Here is a 23,640-nt window from a genome sequence, read left to right as displayed (position 1 = left end):
AGAAATATACGTCACTTGTAATAGTTTTCCGTTGAATTTTTTTTAGAGACCAGGGCCTAACACTGAGAAATATTTCGCCAAATATTTCGTCTAAAAAATAACTATTTTTGGTGCTTAGTGCAAGGCCCATTTTTGGAAAATTGACTCTCCATAATTTGCTCAAATATTCCAAATCTTGTGAGAACCTGTCAAATTTGCAATATGGCCAGTGTAAGCAAATTTAGAAAATCAATTTCTTAAACATAGGCCCTGTAAAGAGCGACCGATGCGGCAATAAGGAGATTTTTTTCGCTTATCAGCCACGTTAGATGAAGTTCGTGTTCGAATAAAACTCCTCATTTGCTGAAACGGATTTTTGTCGCGCGAAAAAAAACTCTTCGTTCGTTGCAAAGCCCTAATCAGTCATATTAGTTCGTTCCAAATTTTCAAAAATTTAAATTTTCGAAGAACTACTTGTGACGTGAGGATAAAGTGGCCTCAATACAACACATATTCTACAGATCCATAGATGGTTTGTCGTTTGTATTGACGCTATTTAGGAGAGATCATCACTAGTTCACTATTAAATCCTGCCACATTTATAAACTTAGGAATAATTATCGCATGAAAAATCATATTTTCCATGGGTGGAAAGTTTGTGTGATGTTGTCGTTGTTTTGCTTTAATCGGAAAATCACAGTTCTCTTTTTTCCGTGTTGGCAATTACTTCAGGAATTATATTTAGTAAATAATGTTCAAATTCAACATAAAAAATGTCTTTAACATTTTACAAACGGCTAGTCATCCGTTGTCGACAGCGAATATTCATGGTCAATGTGGTCTTATATATAACAACATGTTTGTTAAAACTAATGAAGTAAAAGATTTTGTATTAAACCACGACAGTGTAAAGTAAACACAGGCAGCGGTTCATTTTTCAGAAGTTATGAACAGGTATCTCGTCAAATCAACCACTACTACCTGGTTTACTTTACTATGTCGTGATCGAACTCTAGGTGATTACTTTTAATGTTAGAAGTAGCAGATTTATTGAAAATGAAAATATCGTGATACGCTTGCCGTTTATGAAAGGTTAACTCAGTAACTCTAACTGCCAAACATATGGTGTTTCGGTTAAAATAAAATTTAGTGAATTAAAATGAAATTTCTAGGATATATAAAACCTCATGCATAATACACCAAAAACTAAAATAATAATTAAATAAAATCAGCGTTAATCAGACGAGTGATCAACGTACTAAGACAAGCCTATTATAAAATCCACCCAAATAAAAACTTAGCCAGAAATTATTCTGGCAATTACTACCGTCAAATTATGGTTTGAATAACAAATTTTTTATCAATTCGTAATGCCTTCCTTTAAAAACCGATCTTTGCTTTTAATGAAAGAACTCTTAGGGTTTATAAACCGGAAGAACATTTGATTTTGTTTTCAGTAGACCGTATGATCCACAAAATTTGATGCTCGTTTGAACGCTGAACAGGTACATACATCATGAACGAGCACAATTGAACTATTGAATGATAATTTTGTAATAAGAATTTGTAACACAAAAATATTTACGTTCTAGTATTTCGAAGAGATGACGAAGAAATTATTTTTAATTGTGAACCTAGCTGGATGGAATTCAGTCACTACCAAAACCTAACAAAATCACAAACAGGATGCATTTTATTTTTAAATTAAATTTATTAAAAATTATATGTTAAGGAAGCAATATACAAAAGGAGAAAAGAACAATTTCTTCACGGATTTCAACCATTCTTTACGTTTTTTTTTACAATTTTATTTTAAAGAATTTTATTTTTAAGATTTAACAAAAGGAAAACGTTTTAACTTTAGGGTACGTCAACAAAAGGAAGCATAAGTCTCTATAAATTTCTTACTAGCTTGAAAATTCTAATTTCGTTAAACAAGTCCGTAAATAAACTGGCAGAATACGAATAGATCGATCAGGGTAAATAAGGGTCCAGGGCCTATTTTTGGAGAAACTTATCAAAAAAAATTTATAAATAAATTTACCAGAAATGGATGTTGGTTATTGATTGACTTTCGCTTTGGCGACGAAAGTTTAACCATCGCTATTATAGCAAATTATTTCGTTAGTCATTGGACATTGGTATTTTCATAGCATGATAGTGGCAGAAGAAACGCTCTAACTTTTCTTTGAATGTCAATATTTTTTGAAAGAAAATTTCACGAAGAAAATTCAGATGTATGAATCCAAGGTCGTGTTAAATAACGATCCTATGTACTCATCTATTCTGTCCACCACATCAATCGTGTGATAACCATTTTCTGCAACAAATTTAGGATGAGGTATTTCTGGCAAATAAAAAAACTCGCCTCATTGTTGGCTGAACTGCATGAAATCGCCAATCGGGTATTAGATCTGGCTAGTGTGATCCTCTATAACAAAATGTATCTTCATACTTATGAAGTCACAGATTCTGCAATGAAATAAAACTTTCAGAATCAACACCTTTTGACATAACTCAAACCATGGCTCAGTTAAGCGCAGCTTCATTGGCGAATTTCGGTCTTAGCTTCCTCAATCTCTCTTAGCATTAAGTTTTGAGCTTACGAACAATAGAAATCTCATTTATCTTAGATAATAATGACCATATTGTGGTCAAAAATATGTTTTGTCGAAGTTAAATGTGTTAATCGAAAGATTTTCGTTTGGGTTTTGAATCTAAAAACTACTTAATCGATACAATCAAATCTGAACCAATTTTATAACTGAAACGTGAACACATTCCGTCACAAAATGCTTTTCAATTAATATGCGACCCATCTACTTGGAACATCAGATTTGAAGTTTTTATTAATAATTTTCCTTGTAATATAAAGATGACAAAAATGAAATAGCAATAGCAATGCTAATGAACTCAACGAAAACATTTTCTTTATTTAAAAGACAGGAGTTTTCTGTCGTCTAAATTTTTATTTTGAAACAAATTTTAACAATCAAAATGAAGAAGAAATTTAAATCTACGAAAAGAATTATTATAACTAAACAAAAATGTGTCTAAAATCTAAAAACAAAGGAATATAAAGTAAGAAAATTAAAAATTAAAAATATTTCAAACGTTTATAAACAAAAAAAAGAGAAAGAAAGAAAATGGAAAAATTTACAACAGTTTATTATAATAAAACAGAAAAGTGGAAACATAATTGACTAGTCATTGAATTATGAATTTAAACTAATTGAGAACTAGCAAGATATTTACACATTAATGTTTATCAGGTTAGTTTTCATTATAAAATTAAAGCTTTATTTGACAAGGAAACCTGTCTTTCACTTGCAAAATGTTCACTCACTGATGCGTTTGCCGCCACCTAATTTAATCTGATAATTTCCCAAGAAGACGTTTTCTACTCTGTAACTACAAGGCTGTAAAGATTGGGGAGGGCATATCGCAATTTTCTTCTGTCTGATGCTTTATATCAACGCACTTCAAGCATGAGTGTTACTCTAAATAGGGTACTGAGACTTGACAGTGTATCACACAACTGTAAAACACTGTAAAAAAACAATTTTATACAATTAGTACTCTATTTGGCAGCTGTCAACTATGATCACTTCTGCTTGAAGTGCGTTGTTTATAGTTTTAAAAAAATTCACCACATGATGGTGACGACAATCATCACAAGAACGGGAGGTAAATTTTTGTATCTTTCATATTATCGTCAAGTGTAGTAAGTCAACCGCGTGTCTGTTTCTCCGTGATCTCCCCAACAGTAAACAGCGTTGCAACTATATACAGGCAGAAATGGTTATATTATGGACTGGTGAGTTAGCCAAAACACATAGATATGGTCAAAGTGGATATATTGGCGGTGGTTATGCCATATAAAACCGAATCAGATGTACAGTGGCACGAAAGTTCGCAACATTTTGTGATAGGCACAACATTTTGTGAAACACAAAAAAGGTGTCATTAGCATCGAACTATTGTGCTAGGCCGCGCGTGAGTGACACTACCTCCGCCCATATATTTACCCATATATATATATACCATATATACCTTGGATATAGCAGAAATGCCTATATGGAGTGGTGAGTTAGCCAAAATACATAGACATGGTGGAAATGCCTATAGATGTAGTGGTTAGTTAGCCGAATTACATGGAAATGGTAGAAATGTGTCCTCGCAGGGGCTGATTAAGGTTTTCAGCGCCAATGGCATATAAAAATTCATCGCGAACTTTTAAAAATTCAGCGCCAAATTTCAAAAATTCAGCTCCAATTTTGTTTTGTTTTTGCATTTTATTGCACGTAAAAAGAAAATTATTAGAAATGCGTATGGTGCAGGATTTTCTCCAGCGCAGTTGGAGAGCGTTTCGTTATAATGGAATAAGCCGCTTTTGCATCACTACACCGCTTTAGTATTGACTTTTGGCAGGTCTGCAACATTTTACAAACGAATTCACTTTGAAGCGCCGTCTGTTGATCTGGTTTATTTTACGTCTTGAAATTAGTTTATTAAAAAACGAGGTTCACTTTTCATTGTTATAATTAATACACGTTTGCTACAGCAGGAAGTACACCAGTTACTATTAATAACCTAATTATTGCTGATAATGAGTCAATTAGGACATTTGTTGGTGCTTACTTAATCTCCTTTTAATTATGTTGAAACTGATAAAAGAAATGAAAGTATTTAAAGCATGAATCTTGTATGAGAAACTTAATATCTTTCAGTCTCGCTTTGAATTTACATAAAATATTGTTTTTCAGTAATTCAAGACGTTGAAATCGAAAATCTGGAGAATAACATCGAAACAAGGACTTACATTAAAATTATCTGACCTCGTTATTTAGATTGAAGACTAAGAATGCAAGGGGTTTTGCTTGTCTCCATTCTGGCTACAACGCTTTGTAAGTTTATCTATCTAATAAATCTATTCAAACTTTTATATTTTCACTTACAGTTGTTGTCAACGGCCAACAGAAAATATGTGTATCAATGGCAATTAATTTGAATCTCGATCCTGGACATGATTTAGGAATGCAAGCTGGAATTGCTTCGTGGGAAGCCTGTTGTGAGATTTGTAAAGCTAACCCGACATGTCAAGGCTTTGTATACAATAACTTGAAGGCCTGCTGGCTGAAAAATACACAGGGACCTTTTAAGCCTGACAATCCAAAATGGCAAACTCATGCTGGGTTAGTTGTAGCAGTACCTGGCGGGCCGGTTGTTAATCCTACTCCGACACCAACTCCAACTGAAAAACCGCTTGTTTGTCTAAATCCAGTTGAACAAGCAGAAGCCGTAAAACTTGCCAATAGTATCGCTGCCATAGTCGACGCGGCTATAACAATTGGTGCTGTTGGCTTCAATGATCCTGCTAAGAAGCAACAATATTTGGATGTTAAAACTAGAGTATTTGCAGCGTTGCAAAATGGATGGGGTGCTCCGGGTGTTTGCGATGCGATTGCTAATTCAACCGCTGATCCCTTGACTGAAATCCCTGATGCTGGAGTATTCGTTTCTGGTTTGGTAAAGACAAGCGTGAAGACGGCATGTGAGAAACGGAAAACAGAGCTTGGATGTTAATAACATCCTGTTTTTTGATTTTTTTTTTTTTTTAAATAATCTATTTATTATCATCCCAATATATTTCTGTGTGGAACACTTATTTTATTGCAAAAAATTCTAAATATTTCAATCGAGGATTCCTCAGATTGTGCAAATATTTCGTTTCGGGGCTATCTACCAGCTGGTCTACAAATTTACATTCATTTGTTCAAGTTTTTATCGTTTGAAGTATTAGATTTAAATTTTGAGTAGCGCGAGCATTGATTCATGTGTATTCCAAATCAAGTACTTCAAATGATAATCTTTTGGCAAATGAATTGTGTACCTTGTCGTGTACCAGCTGGTGCCCGAAGCGAAATTTGCACAATCTTAGTAATCTTCGATTGTATGAAAAATAATCTTTTTTGTATTTTTACCTCAAATTCAAATCTCAAAGATTTTAATGGACAAGTTTGTAAACCGTTCATTCCAGATAACTCCATTAAAAAACGAAAGGTATAACATCAAGAAATAAAACGAAATTTCTTTGAAACGTAATTAAGGGGCGGATTAAGGTTTTCAGCGCCACTGGCATATAAAAATTCATCGCCAAATTTCAAAAATTCAGCGCCAATTTTGTTTTGTTTTTGCATTTAGAGAACATTATTTCCTCTGTAGCGCAATTGCAGCGTAAATTTATCTTTTTTGTGATAGCTGTATAAATTTGAATAGTGAAAGAATTTCGCCAGCGCCAAGTATTTCTAGCGCTATGGGCACGGTACCGAATTTCCCATAGGTTAATCCGCCACATTATGTGTGAAATGTGGTGAGCTAGCCAAAGTACATGGATTTGTTAGAAACGTGTGTTAGGAGTGGTGAGCTTGCGAAAATACATGGAAAACATAGAAATGCCTATATGGAGTGGTGAGTTAGCCAAAATACATGGAAATGGTAGAAATGGCTATATGGAGTGGTGAGTTAGCCAAAAAAAAAAGTATACATAAAATGGCTAGATGAAGTGGTGTACATGGCAGAAATGAAGTGATAAGTTATCCAAACAGTCGTTTACCTGTAAATGTTGTTGATGCTTCCCGTGTTTTGTCTCTGTCGCTGTCCTGAATACCTATTTTCTATCCATTGAAATAAGGATTGACCAACACAAAATGGTTAAATTTTCTTTATTGAAATAAATGAGTTCGTCAACAATGCTAATACTATGTCTTGAGTACCAATAAAATGTGTGATACAATCACTGCACCAGCATAGAACACAAAAAACAAAACTTCTCTTTCAGGCTATCAACAAAACTGATCGGGGATAATGTTGCTTTGACAACATGTGACTAGTCGTTGTCAAAAATATTAAGAGTAGAATGTCAATACAGAACATTGATTCCCTCGAATTAACAAAAACGGAGGCATGTCGTTCGTAAGTAATTCCAACCATGACATGTACAACGGTGCCGATACAGCATCCTATTAAAGAAGAAGAAAAGTTTCACGAACACTGATGTCGATTATCGATTGTAAAGTGCTACCTTTCTGGGCATAGGCAGAGACATCACAACCAGCGACGCATCCTTCGAATGTTCCAACAGTAATTCGCGCAATCTCAATTGACGATGCGTTTTCTTTTCCAAAGTTTCGAGTTCCGTTTCGGGAACAAAACACTCATTGTTCTGACCTTCTCTGAATCCATCCAATAGTTGCATATGGAAGTCGATTGTGCTCTGTTGCGGTGGATCTTGCATACCCTGCAGCATGGTCAACGTTGAATAATCGATTCGCAGCTTATGCAAAAGATTTGCCATGCTACAAAAATCAATGAATATTTAGCGATAGAGTTTGGAGAGCACATTGAGGAATTGCTCCTACTTTCGTTCTTCGAATTCGAGTTCCATTTTATGGTTGGTCAATGCGAATACTCGAATCTTGCATCCACTCCAATGCGAACGTAACGACAAGATATACGGAATTAAGATGGTAAGTCCTCCATCATCGTATAACCACCACACGTCAATTTGACCATCCGATTTTTTCAAATGGAAATAGCCCAAATCGTCAAGCACTTCCTTCGGCACGGTGGATCCTCCTTGTGTCGAATAAATAATCTTTTCTTGGGCCTTCAATTCTGCCATACGTTTCTGATTCGGAAGCGGTGCTGCAGATAGCAAAATGGAAAAAAGAAATTAAAATCAAAATTGATTGTTGGTTCGACGCCATTTTTTACGTGGTTGAGGCGTTGTAATTGTCGTCTGTGAACTAGCCATTCCAGCTAAATTTAGATTTGAATCGGCATGCATCAAATTTCGATTACCGCTAAGAATGAGATCTCCCGTTGCAGGCAATGACGAATGTGATTGAGTGATAGTCGGTGAATCTATGCCGCTGAACGTTAAATCATTGTTGACTTCCAAATTCAGATACGAATAGTCCATTCCTTTAGGCATGCGTAAAATTGCTAAGCCCATGCGGTTGTTGAACGCATTGCTGAAAAAATTGAGTTTATAGGGTTCGCAGAAATCGAATAGAGAACAGCGAATAGTATGTCAATTGACTATTCGCACTAGCGTGTGAATAGTCATTTCGTTTTAAAAAGCAATGATCCGATCATGCCCTCGCATTAGTGGGCGTGACGCAAGTCCACATACAGGTGAAGATGAGAAATGACGTTTGTTCCCGAAATTTCGAAGTACTGGGGAATCAAGGCTGAAAATCTTCCCAGCTAGGTAACTTTCTAGTTATGTGTTCTGTAGCTTTGGTCATGCGAACTTATCAAAGAAAGTGGGTTTCTAGTCCACCTTTATGATACAGCTGTGAATATGGTTCGGTCAGAAGTGACAGAAAATGTTGGTAATCCAGGATTTCTTGTAGGAATTGCATTCCTGAGGTTAAAAAGAGGTTACTCCTCCACTGCCCTCACCTTTAAAACCTAAGAAATTTCAGAGCTTTGCCGTTTTTTTTGGGTTCTCGTCGAGAATTTCGAAATTATTGAGATTGGTTCATATTCCCTATAATTCCATTACATCACCAACATCCCATTTCTAGATCATTAGAATATTGAGGGGTTACACAGCAGTTGACTCAAATAATAATACAACTGCTATTTAGTGTGCTTTCATTAAGCAATGAGTGGTGATTGTTTTATATCACGGGAACAATCTGAGCAATCTCTTACTTTTAACGTGAAGAATGAAATAATTTTTCTAAAACTACTGATGTGTCACCTAAAATGATATCAGTTGTTTTGGAAGTAAGTACATGACCTGCGTCACATTTTCCTTATTGAGGGTTTTGACTGGTACCACCACAAGTTATTGTTCATTTCTTTCATTTTCACCATGGTTCATCGTAAATTGTGTGCATACTCACTGCATTGAATTAAAATACGAGAGCAATTCTGATGTCGGGCAAGTTTGCCAGTTAGCCTTATAACCCATCAGAACAATATTCGGTGCCAGCTTTCCAATTCCTGACGTTTGAATCAACGCTCGCACACCCGAGTCAAATTCATTCGTCTGCACAATGTCGTAGAAAGCTTTAATCTTTCTTGCCTGTAACCATTTATGACCTTCTTTTATCGCATACGTTCGCCTCTTATGTGAGATGTCCGGCTGTAATTATCACTTTTTATCATCAAAAATGGAAGATCAACAAAAATGAGTTGTGATATCATTACCGACACAACATTTCCAACAATCATTAGTGAGTTATGTTTTGTTATTAAATTTGCAAGATCGACTATAGCTGGCCGAATCTGCGGAGATCCAGCTAAGACTAGCACCTGAAAGTGTGACAATTTTAAATCGTAATTTGCATGTTTCGTTCACGATTAAAAAAAAAACGAATTCTTTTTCTTACTTGAGGTCGGTAATTTTTCACATGGTCACCAATGTTTTGCAAACGATATGTTGCGTGTAAAGCTGTTTTGTAGGTTTGCGCTTGAGTTGATGAGCCCCAATTAACGTCTGTTAAGTGAGTTGATTAGAGTAAAACAATATTTAACCTTTGATTTAATTGAGGGTAAAAATTAAGCTTCTACGCTAGTCTTGACTTCCAAAAAAATTCATTAAATCTGGAATTTCTTGATATCAATCGATTGTATAACTACGGAACTCACACTAGTATTGGTACTCTTCATAAGCTTAAGCTACTGTGGTATGACTACATTTCATTGAATGGGGTAATACTTGCGAGAACTTGAAGAAATTTTTAAAGTTTGACAAAAAGGGATCGTCAATTCATACCAGAGATTTGTGGTCATTTGTAATCGACAATAAAAACAAAAATAAAAGATCAGATTAGGCTTGACATGATCTCTTATATAGCAAATCAAATAGTAAAATTAAAGAAGTACGAGATGTGATACATAACTAACACCACCACACGGCAATTTATATTAACCAAGAGAAGTAAGATATTACGACTTTAACAGGTTTAATTGTCAAATCAGACCTACAGAACGATTTTACAGAAAAGAACTCGCTTAAATCCACGACCCTTGCATAGTTTTTAGGTTTACCGACATTGCCTACATTTCGTTAGTGTCACTTTACTATCGTACGAACTTGAATTTTTATCAATTTACCTGGCTTTCTGTACACAACAATCAGGTACAATGCAAAAATTATAGTAAACGTTATCAGCGACGACAACCAATCAATTAAGAACATAATTCCAACGCACAAAGCAAAGCCAAACAAACTCAGCCATGCATTGTACACCTGTAACAGTGCAAATTGCATTGATTACGATTACACAAAATTATCCGGATTTTTTCTGTTATCAGCCAAATTGGTCTAATACTAACCTTAAATGTGGGTCGCCAGCCTAATGGTTTGATGAAGGCCGCATGGAAAGTGCAGAAATTGATAAGTGCATACGAGGCCAAGTAAAAGTTTGATATCAACGGTGCAATTAAGTTCAATTGAGCTGTCAATAATAAATTAGAAACGAAATTAAAATAAAATTAATTTCACATCCGGGCACGTCTAACCAATTAAAAGGAAAATGGTCGAAATGATGAATGTTAGCACGTAACCACGATAGGGTTCTCCATGTTTTCCATAACCTTTCGAGAAGAAGATCAATCCAGGGTATATTCTATCGCGACCTAATGCCTGAATCAAACGCGGAACAGACAGTAAATTCGTTAAAGCTGTACTTAACGTTGCCGCCCAACATCCGGCATAAATCAGCGGTCCCCAAGCAGCCATCAATTGCATAACGGTGTAAGAATTTTGTAGGCCAAACGTACATGACTATATGGACAATTGTGGTAGGTAATTGTTTCCGAAACTAGTTTCTAGTAACTTACGTTGTTAGATAAACACTGCGGAACAACATCAATAATACTGCCATTTATGAGATCTGTTGTATTTCCACTAGCTTCACGAATTGCCGCACTTCCTGCGAAGAACACAAACACTATGTACGACGTAGCTGATATCAAGAGCGCCAACAATGTCCCCTTGGGGATGGAACTAGCTGGATCCTTTAAATCTCCTGATATATTAGCACTGTTAACACAATTAACATACAGTTACGTGATGCAAAATTCCTGATAACGAGTACAATTATCTTACCCGGCTTGGAGGCCCGTAACACTGGGGAAAAAGATGGCAAACACACTGAAGAAATTCTGATTAACTCCTTCGCTAAACTTATAATTTGATCCCCAATTTTGCACTAAAACAGTGCCGCTTATTCCTACAAATCCCTGTGCCATCATATCATCATCCTTAGGACCAATTATCGATCCAACGATAAAATTGACAATGGCTGCCACAATAATTGCAATCAAGAAGTTCTGAGCCTTGGACTCCCACTCCATTCCGACCGCGCAAATCACGATCATTATGACTAGTGCAACCGTACCGATTATTCTAGTATCATTTACTCCTCCATCAATAATTTTTACGCCATACGATTCTTGAATACAATTTCTGCACTTAAAATTCAGACAATTTGAGTTAAACGTAACAGAGGTACATACTTAGTAGGTCATTCATTGAATCACAAAACCCAATAGTGTTCATTGAAGCTGCAACCGCATTGGCGAAAGCAAATACTACTCCAACAGAAGCTCCGAATTCTATGTATTGCAAACGTGAATTACCATCAAGCTCAAAGGCTCATATAAAGCAATCTATGACCTGTCCCATGACCAACCATATCTCAAATTAAAATAGCTCGAAATCTTTTAGACTTCTTATAGAACATCTTGAATCCTTCAGAATGACATAAAGTTCCATGTTGCTCTAAGAAAAGTCCTACAGATTTCAAACCGAAATTTGGTTCGTCACGAAACAGGTCATGGAATTCGCCATACATGCGATATAACTTTTATCAACAAAAATAGAACCTTACCTGGTCCTAACGACCTCGATATTATGAAATATACACCGCCGCCTTTTACTTCACCGTTGGTGCTAATAGCCGATAAGGATAGTGTTGTAATTACGCAGACGACAAACGATATGAATATAATCAGCAATGTTTGTGCAATTCCAGCTTGTGCAACAACCCATGCCAGTCGAAGGAACAGCATCACACCCCAAATGTTTAACAGACACGGGATCAGTACGCCTTGAATCCATCCTAATTTGATACCGTGATGTTCTTCAGTGGCCTCTGGTTCTTTTGTTACTTCCTGGATAAATTGATTGAGAATGAGTACATATTCATTCGTAAATATTTAGAACAAAATTAGTTAGATGAAGGTGAGCTCCGGGTAATAAAAGCTTTTGAAGGAAGTTGATTTTAACAAATATGGAGAATATCGCAATACCCTTCATATTACAAAGAAAACTCCAGAAACACAGATCCCGATCAACAGTTTCTTGCCGACTAATTTTACCTAAGTTTAATACGAGCAGAAAACCAGAAAATTTCATTACAGATTTTTGGAAATTAGAGGTCGAACCTAGTGAATTTTTGTGGAGCTTATTAAATATGTTTTTTTAGTGCTTGGCCAGTACTTTCCCAACTAACCTTGATAGAAAAAAAAGACCTGGGGCTATTATGACCGTTCTACGTTGAAATCAAAGCAGACGGCAGTGCAAAGCATTTTCCCATGGTCATAGATGACGAAACCGCAAAAATAAATTGGTCATCTGTGCACACTCACGATAACTTGATTTTGATATTTTTTCCCCTGAACTTTACATAACTACTTGTGACTGTAAAAAAGTGCTTACCGGAAGCATGTCATAGTATGTTACGTACCTGCGGAAAAATTTGCTCACTCTTGGGATTATATTCCAAACTTCTCTCTCGTGAGTAGGGTACGCAGGTACGTAACACACCATGATTAGCTTTTTGTGCGACCATAGCCAATACTCTGAAAGCTCTTTTATTGCAATGAATGAACCGGCATACACATCCTAGGGTGAGCGTACCAATCCGCGGGCAAGAATGAGTCGTCGGACACCTATTGTACTCTCATTCATAAAAAAAGTTTATGAATCAAAGAACAATAGGTGTCCGAGGACTCATTCTTGTCCGAGGATTGGTACGCTCACCCTAGTATGTCTAAGCACATTCAATCGTAAGCATTTCGAGTAAGCTGCCAATGCGATACAGAATCGGAAACAGTATACTTTCTTAGTCGTTGTATCGCTGCAACCATTTATGCAATTGTGGAAACAAGTTAATTGGAATTTTCGTATTTTATTTAAAATTAGCTGAAACAATTTCTTGGTAGTAAAGTCAGCCCTCAACTGATACATACAAAATTTGCGTCAACAAAAAACTTTTCTCTAGAACGAACAGAAAATAAAAATAAATTTTCTTTTAGACTCTCACAAATTTCCAACTGAATATATGTAATCAATAACATGAAAATATGAAACATCGATTGATGTGGAAATGTGAGCACTTTCGACGTTACTGTATGCTCGGGCATGTTTAATTGTTTAACACGTTCGCTAAATTCATAATAATAACGGCGAAACTAAACGTTTTCAGATCGAACATATTTTAACCAGTTGAATCCGCACTTTCTCATCACACATAAATGTAATCAAATTTTGAACGATCAATCAAAATATAAATTTTTTTGTTCACTTGTAATTTGTATTCATTCAACATGTGAATATTTTTTTGGCTGATCATCAACGACTGTTTTGCATGGTATATAATACAGTTGTTGGTACTGAAAAAAAAGGTTTTTCAACCTCCAGCGAGTAATTTAAACTTTTAACCATAATTTTTGGCAAACATATCAAGGTGAAGTGCAATTAAGTTCATTAGACTTGGCGCAATTTGAAAACGAAAACTTTTTTTTAAACACTTTAATAAGTCTGCGGTCTGCCTGAGATGCATATAAACAAAGTGTCTGCTGAATTTGAAGATATTCAATCCAAAATATCTTGGAATATCTTTTCCACTCGAAGTGCCTTCTGAAAATGGTATTGATTCTGCTCCGTAGGGAGAAAATAGAAATTTTCTCACCAGAATTGTTGAAATTTCACAACAGATTGCTGTAGCCGAGTGAAAAGCTCTCTATAGCATGTTAGGCCAAAACACCGTACTGCATTTGTCTCGGCATTTGTGTCTTTGCGTTTATCCTGCTTTTGCGAGCTTTAACCTGTTACAGAGAGCTTTAACCTGTTACAGACGGCTGCCATACGTTATCGACAACGACAGCTGTAATAAACGACAAGCTCTGTCTAATGAAGTCTTATAATAACAAAAAGCGTGTTCAAAACAAATGAAGTAAAAGATTTCTGAAATCAAAATCTTTGATCAAATGAAGTAATAGATCAGATAGTAAAACTGTTATTATGTTTGCCGTCTGTGACAGGTTAAGCTTCTTTTGGATAAAATATTACACTTTTCCAATGGAATTCAAACGAAACTTAAAGCTTTTGAATTCATTTTCCTAGATAGTGCTGAAATATTGCGACTTTGTCACTACTGTACTTAGCTTAGATTAGACCTAACTTACACAAAAAGACTTTTTGAGCGAATTAAGTGTGAAAAACTCAGCTAAAAATTACATATTTAAGGATAACATGAGTTTGGAAAGCGCCTATTTTCGACATCTTCAGAACGGTAAATTTATTCGACAAAAAAAGCTATAAAAAAAAATCAACAATTCACAGGTACAGCAGACGAAATTGAAGAATTTTAACTCGCTGACCTCTAACAAGTTCAATTACTGGTTTTACGAGTATTGTAAACAATACTGGCACTTAGATAAGAGAATTTTTGTTTTAATGAAATGTTTTGTTTTAATGATATACTCACTTGGTTTATCTCAAAATCTTCTCCATGAAGTATTCCCAACGATGGACGCTTTAAGGCACGTAATGAGCGGCGGTAATTTTCTAAACGTGGCAAAGCTTCTCTGCAATTAAGAACAAAAAAAATATTATGAAAATAGGCCTTATCATCATAGCATCTTTTTGATTTTTAAATCTTAACGTGTAATTTTTTGTATGTTTATTTAATGGGCGTATAAAATGTGGCGAATCGTTTAATCTTTACGAAAATCAAAAATTTTAATAAATCAACTTTACTATTGCATTATGTCACCAAAATGCAAATCGTGATTGTTGAAGTTGAGTCTGATTGAAAACGATTACAACCTTCTCTATATCTTTAACTTTTTTTAGACAATAGATAATAGTATACACTCCGTCCTCATACAACCCTTAAAGACGTACGAGTGATTTTTCAAAGATTTTAAAATATTTAGATTTTAGAACGTATTCACTAGTCATACAGTGGAAAATTGTAATTATGTAGGCGGAAATCTTTACTGCTTGTAAATAGGTTATAACTTTTGACAACACAGGCAAGAAAATAGTAATTTTCTCACCTCAGCTGAAACTTCTAAAGGCTTTGTTGTGTTGACCTACAGCAAAGGAAATTTCGTTTTCCCAGGCTATCACACCATTTGAAATGAAATTTCCAACTTTTCTTTCCCCTGGTTAACAAATAACTATTCTGCAAAGTTGCCTTATACGACGGAAAAGTTTCAAATTATTGTCAGCTTCAATCACACACAAAATGACATCCCTTTTTTCGATTTTCAATGACAAAACGATTGTACACTTATTTTCAAGGGTAGAAAAGTCGATGGAAAAACACAACGGTTCTTTATATGGCAATGTTATCTGATCTAATGTCTAGAACGCATTTTCATGTCGCATTTATGATGGGTTAGTTAGTGTCGCAATTTTTCATTCTAAACGAGAAGTAAACAAATGTGGAAATGTTGTTCGATGGAACGAGAATTTGTTTACACTTTCAAAGGAAGATTCCATGCTCAAACCGCTAAGTGGCAGGTTGAATGTTTATGTGCTTCACATAGTTTAGAACATATTGTTGGAATACTTGAAACGAAACATGTTAGTTCTGGCACTGGGGAAGACTAGGGTTTATAGAACAACAAAATTAGAGCAGAAAATTGAAGTTCTAACCTCTTACAGTGAGCAAGCATATGACCAGTATCATTATTGTCTATTACTTTCATTGATCAAAGTATTTTTAATCGGTTGATTTCAAATCTTGTACTTCATTTTTTTATCACGCATTTTAATATATAGGTTTGTTCCAAGGCCATATGAATTGTCAAATTTCAGCCATATAACCATAACCTCAATAATACCTCTGTGTAAATCGCGTAGGCGACGTTGGTCGATTTGCATGAAATATCACGAAAGCGACGTTGCTGTGGATGAAATGGTCGTTGTTCGGGTTGTCAAAGTTCGTGTTTACAGTTACTTGGAACAAACCTAAAGCGGACAATATTACCCAAAGCTTGCCATTACTTTTGTCGTCGTCATCGATAACAGATGAATTAGTATGAATAGAAAAAAATAAAAGTTTTAAGGTCTCTGTTCCGAGTATGTCAAGAACTTGAGAATTTGGCCTGTTGGCCAATGACATTGTTGAGAACACTATGGCATAATCCATCAACCGATCGTCTGTTATGTGCTCTGACTCATGTTATAGTATAGTAATATGAATGTTAAAACAAATGAAGTATCAGATTTGGTATTTAACATCAGGCGATCCTTTAAAAAAAGAAAGAAACAGATTCGGCGACAATATCGTATACGTTTGCTTCAAAGCCTCAATGAACAATTGAAATTCTTATTCAATTTGTAAGTTCGGGGTTAACGGTTTTGTTTGCGTACATACTAGTAGCCGATCACTTCCAGTTTTTGGTAGACAAAACAAAATCGTTTTCGTTTGTTTTTGTTTTCTGAAATTTATTCGATGAAACAGACATTAGCAAGCATGTTATAATTAGTGTGTGGTGTCTCACAATATTTGATAATTTTATTAATTAATTTGTTTGCATTGACAATGCTTGCTTATGAGAGCAATTTGTTGAACAAAGTGCGTACACAAAATGTGTAGAAAAAAAAAATGTTTCGACAAAAAAAATTACCAAGCACAAAAGCTTTAATATGGGACCAGGCTTGCAGCATTGGATGTGAAATTAGTTTAATGCTTTTCGCTACACAATTTTTGTAATTTTACTTATTTTGAGAGTATTAAGACATTGATTAATGGACATAAGATGCAAGCAAGACGTAGTTATAATCGCAAAGATGCCGAGCTCTCAGATTTCTCAACGAACGTCAGTACTTAATACAAGCTAACTGTACCACTTTAAGGAATACGATCGCTCCATTAAGAACAACTAGACAATGTGGGGTAAAATACCTAATTACGAGCACAGCTCATTTCTTACGAGTCTCTATTTTTGTTCAGGAGGCTTGTGACATGATGTTATCATCAATGAAAGTGGAAAGCAGGTATGGTCGATCGTTCGCCCGGAGGACATAAAAATTTGATTTACGCACTCAAACGCACTCATTTTCATATTATTTTGACATAATTTATGAATGCGTTTAAGGTGAATTTGCCGATTGGCCATACCTGTTCTGTACTTTCATTGGTTATCATTACGATTAGAAACAACAATTCAATTAATTGTATTGATGACGTCATCTTTTGTTACTATAGTCGTTTTCGGTGCTTGGCTCGTGTTTAGATGTTTTACCCTAAGTTTCAGCCAAAAACAATTCGAAATAAAATCTAGCTTCAACTTAGAGAAGCCAAGCGCCAGTATGCAAACTTTACCTTACTCATTAGCAAGCGAGTTATACTGTCAACAATTACTGTTATTGATTAATACAATATTTTGTAGCAATTAGCAAGTTTATATAATTTGTCTGCAGTAAAAAGTGTTTTATCAAGTAATTGATTTCGGTTGGAATACTTGTGGTTTAAGTTGAGTTAAGGAAATAATGACAAATTAGTGTCGATGTGCAAATGGGGTAGGGTAATCTCGCACACCACACAAATTCATGGTGTGCGAGATTCACATCTAAGTGGTGAATCTCGCACAGTCATGACTTTTCGTTACATGTCGTAAAAGGACGCATACTATGATCGCGTGTGCGAGATTCCCCGACACCGTGCAAATTCCTAGGCGTTATTGTGTGATCTTTAAGATGGGTAAATATCCTATTGGCTACTATGATATACCGATTATCTAACAAAGATCCCCGCCCTAGAGTGTTCCTGGCGCGAGTCGTATACAGATACGACGTTACAAATAGGACTGCCTTGAACTATAGCGATAGCCAGCCCCTTAGCTAGCCACACAGGGTTTTTTAAAAATTATTGAGATGTCGCGTCACTTCTCATTTTTGAACTTTGATATAGCTGTGACATAAATATTTTCAATTCAGGTTTCCAAACTTTTCATTTATTCCTCCCACTATTAAAATACTTTTCAATTGAATTTTTCTACTGACCCCATTATACATCTCCAGAGGGATTCTTTTGAAAATCCACCTATCAAAATCGGACTGGGATTGATATATACATGGTTTGAAAGGTCTTTGCCAGTAGACCTTAATAGACATATATCAATGAATCTAATCAAACTAGGCATGACCCGAAAGTACTTGAGCTCAGTTTCCAACGAGCCCACTCTCACCCGGAACGATCATTTATAACGGCCAAAAATTTCGGATAAAAAACACTATTTTTCCAACTTCGGAGATCTTCCACCAGCAACCAGGTGTGGCTCGAGACTGTGTGAGGCCTGTTTTGAGGTCTACTGGCAAAGACCTTTCAAACCATGTATATATCCATCCCAGACGAAATGGGTCCGATTTTGATAGGTGGATTTTCAAAAGAATCCCTCCCAACATTTTCAGAAACTCCTACGGGATAAGCTTATTGAAGTTTTAAAAATACTTGGGTGAAGTCATCACAACCTACCTACTGGGGGAAAGTTAATAGAAATAATAGCATTCAGGCAGAATTCGAAAAATTTTGACGGAATTTTGATCAGTACAGTCGGCGACTATGAAAAAGTGACGTATTTGACCTCAGCTGTTTTTCAGCTGATCGACTCACACAAACAAAAATGGTTTTTTTTAAACGGTTTTACAATTACCACGCGCATGCGTGTCCCTTATTCATCCCTGTAAACAAGCATTAGAACATTTGTATGAGTAGATCAGCTGAAATAAATTGAGCCACTCATTTGAAAGTCACCTACTGTAATAAACTCGAAATAATTCGTAGATTTTCTCCGGTTTGAATGATTTCTTACGTTAAACAGAAGACTAATTTTTAGGGATTTTAATTCTGAAAATTCAGAAAAGTTCTGAAAAAAAATTCTGAAATTTTTCCGAAGTTGTCGGAATTTTCAAACATTTTTCAGAATTAAAATTCCTAAAAATAAGCCCTGGCTGAAAACCTGGACATTCTAACAAAATTCTTTTCATAAACTCCTCCTCGTTTTTGCATATATCGTTGCGCTCGATCCAACAAATATTGAAATGACTTCTCTTCTTCTATGAGTAATGTTATCGTTAAGGGTTGTTCGTTAAATAAAAAAAAAGTTCTGTTCTACTGACGTCAATGTATTCAATTAGAATTAGAAGAGATCGTTATTGAGATCGCTATACTTTTCGCTTTACATTTGTGTAAAGTGTAATGTCAATAAAACTCGGCCAATCATTTAAAACTAGTGATGTTATTATGCAAGATAATGAACAACTTTTCGTAAATTTGAAACTATTTTGTTCATTATGTCACCGGTTGTCGTGCATTTCCAGTTTAAAAACATCTCTTGTTCGTATGCTCAATATAGAAAAACTAGTTGTAGATCTTCCCTAGACAAAACTAAACAGCTACAGTGGAGTTTTAGTGAAAATTAATTACGAATCTGTAAACAAATTCAATGTCAATATCTATTCCATGAACATCGCGCGTAGTTCGCTTCAATCATTCATATTTTAATATGTAACGCAATTAGCGACAATGATGTGGATTAAAATTTCTGTTGCTAAGGTGTAAATCGCATAGATTTTTAACAATTCGATGTCTCTCATTGATTTTTCTTATTAACTGGATTTTAATAATGTGAGTCAACTCATCGTGATGGTCAGGTGAAGTAAATAATAAAAGAAAAACAACGTAACTCAGCATATCATATGGCATAGTATGGTTCTATATAAGTCTATTTGTTCATGAACTTTATCATTAAATATAGAGTTGATGGATTTTTACGAGAAAAACGCAGTTCATTTTCAACTTATTGGATCCATGGATTCCATATGCTGCTCGAAATTTCAAGACTTCATAGACTAATAATTGGGTTGGGTTCTGATTTTCAGAAGCTTCGATGATTTTACAATGATTTTCAACGGGTGGTTCCGCATTTCTTCTAAAACCAATCAAGGTAAGACCAATTTATTGTTAATGTTCGCATGACCGATCAGTTCAATTGACGATCAACGGTAGTGTAAGTAGCCTCATTACATCGTAGTTCCGATGAGAATACGTTATTGACTTTTCTTTGAAAATTTGAACACCTAGAAACTTATGAAAGGTGTCTGTTTGCATGGTATGACCGTTTCACGTGCTTGTCTATCATTATACGACAAGTCATGACCGATTCGATCCGATCCAAATACCTTTGGCGAATTAGCCAATCGTAGGTGAAATGACAATCAATATCAATCAACTCAATACGATATGTAAATTCGAAATTTAATGAAGACGAAAAATAAGTTGAAATCAGAAGATGTGTGCAAATTAATGTGTGTTTGGGAATTCCTGGCTACAGAGAATAGGTTGACGTCATCTGAAGAGTAATTATCGTGGTATAGTCTTAAGCGTTTCGTTAAATATCGTCTGTTCTTACAAAACTTTCTATAGAGCCCCTTGAACTGTAACAGTGTTTAACAATGTCTTGTTGATACAAATCTACTTGAGAATGAGAATTTTTATCAGAACAAATACAAATGTGGGACATGAGACAGTTTCAATTTTTCAAATCGAAAATAATAACTTCTCAGGCATTTACGGAAATTTATGGAATTCAGACAGAAATGTTCTGCTATTCTTTCTAGACAAATACTAGACATGTTGTTAAAACAGTTGCACGTCACTTATTGGATTTGTTTGAACATCAAAATAAAATTTAAAAAAAAATAATATTCAAATTCTGCCTAGTACTCTTACACACCAAATAGTTAAATCAGCTGGTGTGGATAACCAGTATGAAGCAGATTGTAATTGAATTTTATATTGAGATTGCTAAGAGTCTTAAGAGCTTTAATAATTTAAGCACAAAATTAAGACGTCTGATTGCCTAATGAAATATTTAATTGGGATCCACAAGAAAGTTGCAAAAATCTCATTTATTTGCCCAGCCAAAAATAAATTAATAATTGACGTACCTTGTTAATTGTGCAAAACTAAATTTCCTGGCGGCTTCAATGTCCGAATTTGTGTTCGTAAATTTTCCATTGCTAGGATTCGATTGTGAGTACAGATTGCAAGCGTTCAATTGTACTTCATTTTTTGTTCCGGATTCTTGATTATCAACAGAAGTCACTTGAAATCGCTTCATTTTCGAAGAATAGAAACCAGACTCAAGCACCACAATCAGTAATCACACACAAACGATAAAATTTCTTTCGTTTTAATTTAGAAATGTTAACCGTGTCTCACTCGGAAACTCAATTTCTATACTCAGCTAATTTATTAGCTCGATTTTTAATTTCCATTTATATCATTCTTAGAGTTTGCATTTTCCGTGTGAAATAGTTTGAATTTTCTCACGAAATTCAATAATTATTATACGCACAAAGTGCCAATGTGAATTGAAAATTATTTGCTGTGTTTCGAATACACTGTTCCCAATTACACTGTTCTGTGGGTCGGTTAATTGGTGTAATAAACAAAACAAAAAATCTTTTTAATTCACAACAATTCAGTGAAAATTTAACATTACTTTTCAAAACAAATAAAACACTTCACGACAAAGACTCGCCAATGTATCGACAGCGACACTTCATTCGAAACTAACCACTGCGACGAGCTTTTCAAGTGGCAAAAGCCTAGCAAAACGGAATAGGAGATAATGAAAAGTTTATTGTTTGACTGGACGGTTTTTATACGAACATTTTTTTTTAAACATCAATATTGTAAATTGAAAGACAAACATGGATATTATGATGCGTCTATAATGGTAGCGTATATTTAGCGTATTTATGTATATAACCGTCTTTACATTGAGAGGTAGTATACACTTGAATTACTCAATAACAATTATTTTGCAAATCGATTAAAATCGTTGTTGATTTTGAGATTCCTTTTAATAGTTTATTGCAACTTCAGTTACTTGTTTGAACACCATGAATCTCGATGCAACAGGATATTAAACATGGTTGTTGTAGAACTACCATTTATGATTTATTAGAAGAACTTCTTTTCACTTTCTATCGTTGCGACACATATTTTATCCTCACTAGCAACTACCTATAAACTTTTTGGCTACTGAAAAAAAATCATTATTAGTCTCACACTCATTGTCTGTGAACCAAAAATGGAAATGATCTACCACAACTGTTCATACCTGTTTGTACACTGTTGACAATTTAAATTTAAAATTCAACTGAAAAGGTGGTTTTAAGAATGAACAGCATACACCTTAAGTATTGACAATTAAAGCCGAAAAAAAATTTAAATGTGGAATAATCAAAGGCATATGTGGCATGGGCAAATTTTTTTTCGCTATAAAGTTAGCAGATTTCGTTTTCATGAAAAGCGTGAATAATTGTCAGGCGGATGTTTACGTGTGTTTACCCCTGTTGTACACGTTGTACAGTTTATAATCTAAGTACACAGTTCTTGCACCCCTTATTAAACAATTTTATTAACAATTATCAAAATTTACAATCGGCGGCTAAGTTTTCTATTTAAGTTTAACCATTTAAATAAAAAACCTCTTTTATCTTCTTTTGACTTCTTTTGTGGAATCGTTCCGATGATCGCAGATACGTTTCCACGCTGGATAGCGAAACTTAGTTTTTGTATGAAGAATGATTTAGCGTGAATATTCCCAGACTTCGAATTAACCTGTCACATACGGCTATTCACCTGTTATCGATAACGACGACAAAAATGATGACAAGCTCTGGGTAATGTCGTCCTTTTTGTAGTAAAATGCATGGTAAAGAAATTGAAGTACAAGATTTGTAATCAACTGTTTAAAAATACTTTGATCGATGGAAGTAATAGACCCGGTAATAATACTGGTCATATGCTTGCCGTCTGTGACAGGTTAAGAATAGGTCCGAGTCTTTTAATAAATAATTTTGCAGGTTCACTGAATGATCCCAAAGTCTCGACAGCAAAAGTTAAGAAATGATAATTCTGCATGATTTCTTCATATAAATCCTCCTTCTTTGAACATGCAAAATTAGCTGCAGCCCAGCGGTTTTTGAAGTTTGATTTATATAAGAGACAGCAATGGTGTCGACGCACCCCTTATAGGTGCTAACAAAGTCTCTGTTAGAAAGATAAATTAGTCTTAGCTATGTATTTCAACTTTCTTCGGATCCTCAACGCATTTTTAGGAAAGTTAAAATTATCGATCAGATCGAGGTATATAAGCTCGTTCTGGATATATATTTCTATGCTGTCAAAATGGTCGAAATCTATTCTATGTGATTATAGAAATTGACTTTTGTTCGGCGCCTTGTCAGTTTAACCTGTTTAGGACGGCAAGCATATGAATAATATAAGTATTTTTAATCTGTTGATTCAAATCTTTTAC

At 35.0% G+C, this 23,640-nt stretch overlaps 2 protein-coding genes across 2 annotated transcripts; one reads left to right on the top strand and one right to left on the bottom strand.

The window, feature by feature from the left end:
* Nucleotides 1-4,718: 4,718 nt before the first annotated feature.
* LOC119069276 lies at nucleotides 4,719-5,945 on the top strand. The gene is made up of 2 exons (XM_037173339.1): nucleotides 4,719-4,886; nucleotides 4,940-5,945. The coding sequence occupies exons 1-2, from the start codon at nucleotides 4,844-4,846 to the stop codon at nucleotides 5,563-5,565; spliced, it is 669 nt and encodes a 222-aa protein (XP_037029234.1). The 5' UTR covers nucleotides 4,719-4,843; the 3' UTR covers nucleotides 5,566-5,945.
* A 733-nt stretch (nucleotides 5,946-6,678) lies between these two features.
* On the bottom strand, nucleotides 6,679-22,214 carry LOC119068865 (bumetanide-sensitive sodium-(potassium)-chloride cotransporter). Its single transcript, XM_037172706.1, has 16 exons — nucleotides 21,257-22,214; nucleotides 14,778-14,877; nucleotides 11,895-12,177; nucleotides 11,521-11,619; nucleotides 11,111-11,456; nucleotides 10,843-11,044; nucleotides 10,522-10,786; nucleotides 10,336-10,457; nucleotides 10,114-10,249; nucleotides 9,387-9,493; nucleotides 9,205-9,309; nucleotides 8,898-9,139; nucleotides 7,756-8,015; nucleotides 7,401-7,686; nucleotides 7,064-7,337; nucleotides 6,679-7,001 (listed from the first exon to the last, which is right to left on the bottom strand). Exons 1-16 carry the CDS (start codon nucleotides 21,427-21,429, stop codon nucleotides 6,888-6,890), a joined length of 3,114 nt encoding a protein of 1,037 aa, XP_037028601.1. The 5' UTR covers nucleotides 21,430-22,214; the 3' UTR covers nucleotides 6,679-6,887.
* Nucleotides 22,215-23,640: the final 1,426 nt, after the last annotated feature.

The sequence above is a fragment of the Bradysia coprophila genome, chromosome II, assembly GCF_014529535.1.
Source record: "Bradysia coprophila strain Holo2 chromosome II, BU_Bcop_v1, whole genome shotgun sequence".
NCBI classification, from domain to species: Eukaryota; Metazoa; Arthropoda; class Insecta; order Diptera; family Sciaridae; genus Bradysia; species Bradysia coprophila.
This window is presented reverse-complemented; position numbering and strand designations above follow the sequence as displayed.